This window comes from Chaetodon trifascialis, chromosome 15 (assembly GCF_039877785.1).
Source record: "Chaetodon trifascialis isolate fChaTrf1 chromosome 15, fChaTrf1.hap1, whole genome shotgun sequence".
NCBI classification, from domain to species: Eukaryota; Metazoa; Chordata; class Actinopteri; order Chaetodontiformes; family Chaetodontidae; genus Chaetodon; species Chaetodon trifascialis.
This window is the reverse complement of record NC_092070.1, coordinates 20,671,486-20,681,355: the sequence shown is the minus strand read 5'-3', so window position 1 is coordinate 20,681,355 and position 9,870 is coordinate 20,671,486. Positions and strand designations below refer to the sequence as shown.

Sequence of the window (9,870 nt, the reverse complement as noted above, 5' to 3'; positions counted from 1 at the left end):
CTTCGATTGTGGCCAGAAAACAAGTGAAGTATCGTTCAGCACCGCAAAGCATCCCAGAGGCTAAAAGACACGGCACACAGGCAGAGGTCAGTGTTATATAAGTACATTCAATGAGGGGTGGGAGTTTGGGTCTGTTCAACATGCAGATGGTGAAAAAGAAATTGGATTACAGCCAGTGTTTCCTTATTTAAGATACAGAGAAAACAATCTTGACATCTAAAGAGAAACTTTGAATAGAAATGATAGAAACTTTGATTTCTTAAGAGAGTAATAAATTGGGAGGAAAGCCAATACTTTGAGGGAGAGAACGAATATGAAAAATACCTGCAGGATGAGTGATAATACTCTTGCTGCAGTGCTGTGCATGAAAAAGTTTTGAACCCTCAAGCTTATTGCTTGAAGGCTTAAACAAAAATCATTCTTTATATTGATTAGCAAGTGCACAGATACTTCCACACATCTGTGCAGCAGTCAGATCAGGAATGATGGAAGAACAGTACCTCTCTGACTTCTTTATCATATCAGCTCCATCTTGTGGCCCTTTTTAGTCCTGCATCGTCAGCGGTTCCTTGCTGTGAGCTGACGTGCTGGGCTTTGATTCGGTTACACATGTAACTGGAGTGGATTGTGTTTCCTTTGAACCCTTCCCTAATACCCCGGTCCACCCATTTGAAGTTTAATGTGTTAATGGAACAGCAATTTTCGCCACAAAATTGTACATGAGGAGAGGAAAACATAACAGATGGTGCTCTCTGTTCATCATACTGTTTCCATTTTCTCTTCATTTATGGATCCAAGTGAAAAAATGCCACACTCTTCAGAGAAATCATGTCTAATCAGGCTATAGAGATCCACGCCTAGCGTTTATTCAAAACTGACATTTAGCTTCTACCAAAGCTTTTAATTACTGAAGTGGGAAATAAAGCTCCGGTACAGAGACATGATAGTTGTTTGCATATGGTAAATGGCACCATTATGATCCATGGTGTTCATAAAAGGCATTTTTGGATGCAGATAATTTGATGCGATGATTCAGTAAATCTCACAGTATTAAAATGCATCTAGACGGGCACTGTCGGGCCACTGTCCCAGAGTGCTGTCTGTATCACAGCTGAGCTTTACTGCCATCTGCTAGATTTAAAACCAATTGTCCGATCTCACAATGTTAACAAAAGAGAAAATAATTCGTGTTTCTGCTCCGTGATTTGGATCCGCTCTAAAATTTAATGGGTTCGTCCTTGGCCCGTGCTTCACTCTCCCAACAGGTTTCATGGTAATCGGACCTGTAGTTTTTCTGTAATCCTGCAGACAAACCAAACCAAAAACAAAACCTCATTGGCGCAGGTAATAAATTATAAATCTGAGGCAAGAAGAACCTAAAGACTCTCATTTATTCTTGTTCATGTAAGATCTTCTTGTAGTTTTGATAAGATTCGTGAGAATACTCTTTTGCACCAGTAATGTTTTAATAACACTGCACTGATCAACGATGTGCTGCTTGAAATTGTTTGACTCACAGTTTCAATACAATCAGATTATCAATACATCAGAGCGAGTTTACTTAATAGAACTGTGAAAAATATTTCGTTGTAATCCCCCCAAAAAACACCCACGAATGATGAAAGACAAGTGGTCAACTTCATATTTTTTATTACACCACAAGGCCTCTTCCATGTATGTACAACATTACACATCTACATCATGTTATCTGCATCCTCTATCACATTCAACAAGGCACAGCTCAAAGAAAAACACAAAAAATGTTTCTACATGGAAAAAATATACATTTTGTGCAATGACACTCACTGAAGAAGTGCGATTTTAACAGAGTCCCAGTGTGCATTTAGCTTAAAACAGGCAGGGGCGTTGTGATGGTGGATCCTGACTGAGCCATCCAGTCCATGTACTGCTCTCCTGTGCTCTCCTCAGTCCTCTTCCCCATAGTCAGGATCCCCGCCGCCTGGTTCTTGGAGCCGTGGAGGAGCTGATGGAGTCGGCTCTGCAAGCGATCCTCATACTCTTTGCGTTTGCCCAGGGTGAGGATGCCGGCGGCCGCGTCTCCTCTGAGCGGTCCTCCCAAGGTCTTGCCGCCAGAGCGGCACAGCAGCACGTAGAGGCGACAGGAGCGAGACGGCTGTCTGCAGCACTCGGACATGCTGTGAGCATCACAGGCCAGTTGGGACAGCAGCAACATCAAAACAAGCAGCAGGACTTTCTGCTGGGCAGAAGAAATGAGTTTACACTGATAACTTTCTATCTTTGACATGTAAATATAATTGAGTATGTATGTTTTACACTGTAGTGCTCAGACAGAGGTTAACATGATGCTGGTTAGACCTTAATGTGTTTAATGCTGAGTGAACATGAGTTGACTCTCCAATAATATCATACTGACATTTATTCCACGTATACATGCCAGATCCTTAATCTCCAGTCAAAGTGATGTTACATAAACAAAATCATCCCAGTATAATAGATTGTATTTAATTTTTTGAAGTTCATATCATTCAACAAATGTAGTCATGGCGAAGCAATCTGCCTAAATCCTGAATAAATCATTATCTTTTAGCGTTATTGAAACAGATAGAAGACCAAGAGGCACATTTTTCAACCCTTGTCCTTGAATTAGATAAAATACAAACGGTGTACTCACTGCTACTTAAGCTAAAGTAGTAATACCGCAGCGTAGAAATACTGTTACAAGTCGCAATCCTGCATTCAATTCGAGTAAAAGTTTTAGCATGAAAATATACTTTCAGTACCAAAAGTAAAAGCTCATTATGCAGAATGGCCCATTTTAGAAAAATCTATATTACACAATGTTGTACGATTGGATTAAAATAAGGATGCGTTAATGTCTGCATCACTTTAAGGTTGCAGCGGGCCTAATCCGAAGTACTTTATACAGTATACTACTGCATAAGATGCATATTTATAATCTGAGTTTAGAGTTTTAGTAGCCCAAAAGTATTGAGCAATGCACATACTTACATTCCACCATTATAAAATACTTTGTCAAGACACTGACAACCAGTGATTATGTGCCTGATGACCCTCAGAAAGTGTCAAATGATCCAGAGAAAAATCTGTCCAAAAGAAGTTTGGTAGGACAGGGCGTCATGCAGTTCCCCGAAACTGCAACCCAAGTACTGCGGTTTCACCAAACGCAGCTTTTTCTTCTCATATAAACTTAAGAATTTAATAGAAACTGACACAACAAACTCTTCCAAGTCAGCTGTCTCCGAGACGAGGACAAAGATTTAGAGAGAATAAATGCTGAGAAAAACTTTTAAAACCAACAAAACGCTCACTAACTTCGACATTAATGATCAAAGTTAAGCTCTTACCCTGTTAGACGCGTCCCTTCCAGTGTGTTTCTGGAAGCTGGTGGAGAACCACGTCATCTTCCGGCTTGTGTGCAGTGGAGCCATCTGATGTTCTTATTGCTCCAGGGGAAGAACTCGTCTCTTATATTGTTCTGTGATGTCCATGCCGACGGACGTCATTCAGGCCGACGGCAAACACGCCAAAAAACAGCCAATTCCCTTGTTTCTGCTCCATGCTCATTTGAAGGGTTGACGTCAGGCTTGTTGCCGTTCATTAGTCTCCGTTGGCAGATCATCTCCTAGGCACTTCTCTGGACCTTTGATGAAGTACAAGTATTTCTTTGTGGCTGCATGCCAGAGGTTGACGAGGACATACCGTTATAATGAGTGGTGAGTGACAGAAGTTAATTAGCTTATGTGTCCTGTGAGTTCTGAAATATAAGCACAGAATAAGCCCAGATGTCCCTTCACAGCTCTGATGAAAAGCTCATTCAAAAGTCATGCTAATGAGATTCTATCGGCTTTATTCTCTCGTACAATAGTTTTGTTGCTCCTACATAACACTGATGAGTGGAGGTGATGAAGCTTTGGGTTCACAGCTGAAAAGGTCCCCAAAATTTCAAGTAGGATTATTCTAACTGGAGAAAACAGAGGGCTTTAGCAGTACCTCTGGGAGACCAGTGACTGCTCTGCTTTATAAAGCGTAGAGCACTGGCTCCCTCATAAGCCAACATAAAATCATTTGAAAGCACTTTTTGACTTTCAGATCGTTGTTTTTCATCCTTTCACAGCCATTTGCTTCACATCTGTTGCCATCTTACGGGCGCCGGGGAGCGCGGTTTTAAATGGACAGACTCATACGTGATATAACAAGCAGCCTACTTCTTGTTCGCTGAATTTTGGATCAAGAGAAATAACAGCGCATCTAAAGTAATCAATAAAGCTTTTGAAAGGCTTTATGGATTGGGAGAGCCAGCTATGTCTGTTCAAATGCAATTAAACACGTCACTTGCCAGGCACATCTGCATGAAAGTCACTGAGGAGAAATGAACGCGAGGAGACGGGATAAACAACGAAGCCAGTTTTAATGGGCCACTTGAAGGAGCTTTTACAGAATCCACACTCACTTTGCAGTGAAACACATGTCAGGTTACTGTTTGACCCTCGTGCTGTGGCGCTAACCCGTGACCCCTCGTTCCAGTCCCACATGCACTGGTTGTCCTGATCTGCACCACAGAACAACAGGTGTCAAATCACTGTATATGTGGAAGTAAAGTTAAAAAAGAATCAGAATATCAATAGAACTAACAACAAGTATTAGAATATCAATCATTAATGTCCGTGTCTGCAAGAATTATTATAGCAATATATGTTCCTTTCATACATTTTACATACAGTTTACATCTATATTCACTTTATGTTACGTTTTTTTTTTTTTTTTTTGTGACAGCAGTACCATGTTCCTGTTGACCTTTGACCTCTAGCAGGCAGGGTCAAATATTCCAGTTGTGATTGGCTGGTGAGCTCCGCCACTTACGGACGTGGGGCAAGCTCCACCCGGGGGACCAAAACACCACCTCACGTAACGTCAAAACACAGCCCCTGGGGAGGAGACGAGGAGACCCTGTGGGGAGAGTTCAGGAATGCCGAAGAACTTAAATCCTACAGAATGAACCTGGAGATGTGCGGGGGCTCCGTGGAGGGTGACACCAGCGATGGGACGCGAGAAGAGCACGTGTGTGACTGAACACATGAACAACTGCAGTTTGTTTTTCTATTCTAGCTCTACAGCTCCCTGCTTTGTGCTGAAATGGTCATCTGCGACTCCTACTTTGTGCACTTGAAAATGAAAACGGCATCCACTTCACTGCGAGGAGCGAGGGTTCGCACTTAGCTTCATGTCTACGATGGAGGAGGAGGAGGAAGTGTGAGCACGAACAAGTAAAAGCTCAAAGACATGCCGAGGAATCTCTGGAAATAAAAAGGCAAATGTGTGGCAGAAAATGCCAAAGTGAGGTAAAGCCTGTACCCACAGAGCTAGTGGAGGGGCATGTAACGTAGCACTGCCCAGAGAGAGACATCGAACTGACCGAACCAGTTCCTATGCAGGAACGCAGAGGTTCCCAGTTTGGCTTTTCACAAGAGAGAAAACAGAGGAGACCTAAACTTCTTGGCTCAGATGGAAGATCATCTTCCAAATCCACGAGAAAAGCAAACAGCATCTTTCCAGTTTTTTCAAAATGTGTGACTGAAGTGTGAGGTCTCTCTTTCTTCTCTCCGTCAGCCATCTGACCGACCCCTTTCAGACTTGAGTCTCGCTTCTTACACGACGAGCCTTCCTCGTCGTCATCATCTCTTTCACTCTCTCCGCCGCTTCCTGCATCTCCCTTTCATTACTGGCCTCCTGATTTTCCTCTACGCTCTTCTGCTTCTCCGTCCCTATCTCGCTCTCTCTGTCTCTCTTTGGGTAGGGTTCTCTGTGGGCACAGGCTGCGGGTCAGCAGGACCCCGCGGGATCCTGACTGACCATCTCTTTCTCGGGGATGGCGTCCAGAGGTCCCGCTGCCCTCTGCTGCTGGCTCTGGAACGGAAACTGGAGCTGGGGCAGGGGTGGGGGTTGAGGGTAGGCCGGTGGTTTTGAAACAGTTTGAACCAGAGGGAGAGCTGGCAGCTGGGGATGTTGCTGTGGAAGGGGATGGAGATAAGCCTGAGGTGCGATCTGGGGCTGGGGCTGGGGCTGATTTTGGGAGTGGTACAGCGGTGGGGGCTGGGGGTGGGCCTTGGCCTGGGGCTGTTGCTGGATCTGGATCTGCTGTGGCTGGTGGTGAGGGTGGTGCTGGAGCTGGGGGGATGCTGCTCCGTTCTTGCTGAGACCACAGGACTGAGCTGCGCAGTGGATCTGGCGCAGAGTGTCCAGTGCCTCGCTCTTAGCGTGCTTCAGCAGGTCTGCCTGGCCCTGAGGTAAGAAGAGAGGCCACTTTGTCAACAACACATCAGATTATAGGACAACAAAAACAGCAGGAAACATCTACTTCTATGAGGTTTAATCTAAAAAGAACCATTACCTGGTTAAATAAAGGTGAGAAACGGGGGAACAAATCTGATAAAAGTGGGAATGTTTCTTCTATGTGCACTAGCTAATATTACACTGAAGGGGGCAGTATAAAGCCACTGAATGCAGGCCTTTGGTTGTTTGCCAGCCCTTCGTCCTGCTCCTCTGAGCTGGTGAACAGTGCTGTCATATGGTGATAATGTTATACTACATTTCTGCTCTTTATTTGGGAGCACCCCAGAGATGAATCCCTGCCATATGTGGAGGAAGCGGTCAGGGCAAGCATCCTGCTTTACAGCACTGTCAAGTCAATCTGGGCCACTGCCATGGCTGCCTGCCTCTTTCAGCTCGCTGTCTCTGCCATGTGGAAATGTGGTCGAGTCTTCTCCACAGGCGCTTATTTCTGTGTGTGAGAGGTGCTTATATTATTAGAACTGGCCAAAATAAAACAAGAAAAGGAATCTGACCACATGCTTTTCTAAACTCTCTCCACTTCTAAAGACTCTGACTCTTCCCCTCAGGCCTCTCAGCCTTGCCACAACCCCCCACCCCCACCCCCCCACCGCTCTTACTTCCTTTACACCACCATCCCTCCAACATCTGTTCAGGAGCAAGCTGAAAGCAGTCGCCTTCTCATCAGCAAATCTACATATTTTCCCTCCCTCCCACTGAACTTCACTCTGGACTCCGTCTGACCCGCTGTGACAGCTCGTTAACATCGCTGTGAAGAGGCACAGGCTGACCCGCTGCAGTGTAAATGGTGAAAGGGATAAAGTTCCCAGTGCCACAAGGCGGGCACAGCCGTCTGACATATTGCAGAATGAGCAAAGGTGCTGCCCCGCGCACGGTGCCCGACGCTCTGCTCCCAGGGGATGTCAATATGCCGCAAGTGGCCTTTTACCTGAGCATCTCCTGCACGCAAACCATGAGCATGAATAAGTCATACGTTTGGGAAAGAAAAGAAATTATGTAAGTCATGACTCACTCGGCATAAAATAAGACAGCGAGAAGCCCGTCCTGCGCTGCCAGAGCCAAATCACGACGGCGCTTGTATTTGGGTACATTCACCCCTACAGCTGGGCTAAAGCTATCCACGGAGGCCTGAGTCCAGGCCAGCCACCAAACTCACCGCTATATCCTCATCTAATTCTGCCCTAATCCCCTCCTCGTTTATCAAAATCAGTCCATCCCTTGATGAACATATCAGCAGTCAATAACCTGCCTTTATTGTACACTATTTTAAGGCTTCACGGAGTGGTGTGTGACAGCAAAGCACGAGCAGGACTCACTTATGGGCTCAATAGGATCCCGCTTGAGCCATCATCTTCATCAGCAGAACAAATGAGCTCAAGAATGAGTGCTGGCAAGACAGAAGGAGGTCAGAGTTGCGACGCTTGGCCGCCCATTGCTAAAATCTGAGCTACTTAAGCAGGGGTTCAGTGAGTTATTTTATAACGTGCCTCAAACAACAGTTGATTTCATGTCTTTGGAGGCTGTTATTCTTCTTAAAAATGGCTGTTGCTCGACACAAGCAGCTCTTTCTCTCTCAGCTGTTCCCCTCTCAACAGGGTGGTATCACGGGCAGAAATGGGCCTCATTCGCCATGACAGCTCTGATATGACTGTAACGGTCAAAGTGAGGGCGGCGAGGGAGAGCTTGCTTCCTCACAGCTTCCCCTCCATGGACCAGCGAGCGCTTCCAGGCCTGCTGAGGGTCCGCAGAGGCCGACAGGTGAACTAACCGGCCATGGCTGCCAGCTTCAGCAAACAGGCGCCAGGCTCGCTGCGAGTGTTCAGTACGAGAGGCAAATTACAACTGAAGAACGGGAGGAGGAAGAGGAGGAGTTATGTGCACGCCGAGATGCCTTCATGTTCATAATGTGGCTCATCAAAGAAATTAGAGGGCCAAGAGAGGATGAAAGGGGGAGGTGTGTGAGGGATGGGAGGGGCAGGATGAGCTTCGGGGTGTATGGGGTGAGGCAGGGATTAGATTTGGGTGTCCATCTGTTATGGTACTTGAGTTTCCCAATTCTACAGAGTGCGATGAAGCTTAATTAAGATAAATCTGGTTGTTGCACATACGGCTTTAGTCAGCTAATCAATGAGTCAAAGCAGTTTTGACAATCAGTTAATTATTGAGGTCATTTATCAACCCAGTTTTCAGCTTCCCAAATTCAAGAATTTGCTGCTTTTATTACTGTTTTATGTTATTGTAAATTAAATATATTATTAATACATAGTTAGTCAGACAAAACAAGCAATCTGAAGATTCTGGGGTACTTATAATGACTATTTTTCACCATTTTCTGACTTTTTATACACAAAACTATGAACCACTTGTTTGAAAAATGGATAGATTTTCACCGTTAATGAAAATAAACTGTTTGTTGCAGCCTTTATCGTTGCCGTCTTCCTCTCTGATGAGGCAGACATGAAAAGGCAAAGCAGAATCAAGCGATCAAACATCCACCTAACCTCACACTCCAGCAAAAAGCCCGGCTAAGGGAGCTTCTTCACTCGATGCTAAACGATTTCAGGGTGATGAGATGAGATGAGATAAAAATATCCGGGCTGCTCTGTCCTTATTTAGCAAAACAGGCCCACTGTGCAGAGCACAGTCTGAGCAGCATGTGGTGTTTTATCAGTGCTGGTATTAACGCTGGTGTTCATAGAGGCAATGAGGGCACTGGGCAACCTTATCTCCCCGAGTCAGAGTCAAGAACGCGTTTTGCTGAGCATCGTCTTCACTGCGTGTCCTGGGGGCCCACTGTGTCCTTATGTGGAATAACAGAGCAGCATGTTTGTGTCTACAAACAAGTGTGAACAATCCTATCGCGTCTCGTCAAGATAGTTACATGAGCAAAAAAAAACTTGGAATCAGCAGTAATTAATTAAGAGATTTAGGGATTAGAGAGGAGGCAAATACAATTAACCCAGAGAGCTTTCTTAAAACACCATGTAGTTTAATCTCAACAACGGGGTCTGGAATCGCTTATCCAGCTGGTTATGGCCTCCGAAACAACGCAGAGGTCTTTGTTGTGCTGGAGACCACACGTCAGCTGTGGTTCAGGCCGTCTCACCTTGAGGACAGTGATGTTCCAGGCGTAGCTCTCCATGGCCTTCTGAAGTTTGCGGCCCTTTAGACCCTCTTTTGCTCCAATGCGATGCAGGTCCTCATGGAAGTCCAGACCTGGACACAGACACACACAGCAGGTGATTTCTGAAGAGAATACACTCAATAATTTACACAGTAAAGCCAAAATAAAAAGACATTTAGTCATAAACAAACAGAAGTGAAAACACAACGTTCTTAATGAAGGTAATAACAGGAATTTGCTTGCTCTTATGGTCACTTTTTCACTTTTGCAGCGTGCTGCACCAAGTCTGCAGAACAAAAGACATCCAGTCAGCTCCTCATGAGCACCTTAATAGCCAGAATAACAGTCCACCGTACAATGTGCTGCATTGCTAATGGGGCTAAAATTGAGGTAGT

The 9,870-nt window shown here is 45.1% G+C and overlaps 2 protein-coding genes across 2 annotated transcripts in view; both read right to left on the bottom strand.

Moving 5' to 3' along the window:
• Positions 1-1,736: 1,736 nt before the first annotated feature.
• hcrt (hypocretin (orexin) neuropeptide precursor) lies at positions 1,737-3,853 on the bottom strand. Its single transcript, XM_070981479.1, has 2 exons — positions 3,348-3,853; positions 1,737-2,215 (listed from the first exon to the last, which is right to left on the bottom strand). Exons 1-2 carry the CDS (start codon positions 3,429-3,431, stop codon positions 1,844-1,846), a joined length of 456 nt encoding a protein of 151 aa, XP_070837580.1. The 5' UTR covers positions 3,432-3,853; the 3' UTR covers positions 1,737-1,843.
• A 545-nt stretch (positions 3,854-4,398) lies between these two features.
• stat5a (signal transducer and activator of transcription 5a) overlaps positions 4,399-9,870 on the bottom strand; it is an 86,141-nt gene continuing 80,669 nt past the window's right edge. Inside the window, 2 exon segments of the mRNA XM_070981512.1 lie at positions 4,399-6,282; positions 9,458-9,567. Coding sequence (XP_070837613.1) covers positions 5,824-6,282; positions 9,458-9,567 — 569 coding nt within the window. The 3' untranslated portion in view covers positions 4,399-5,823.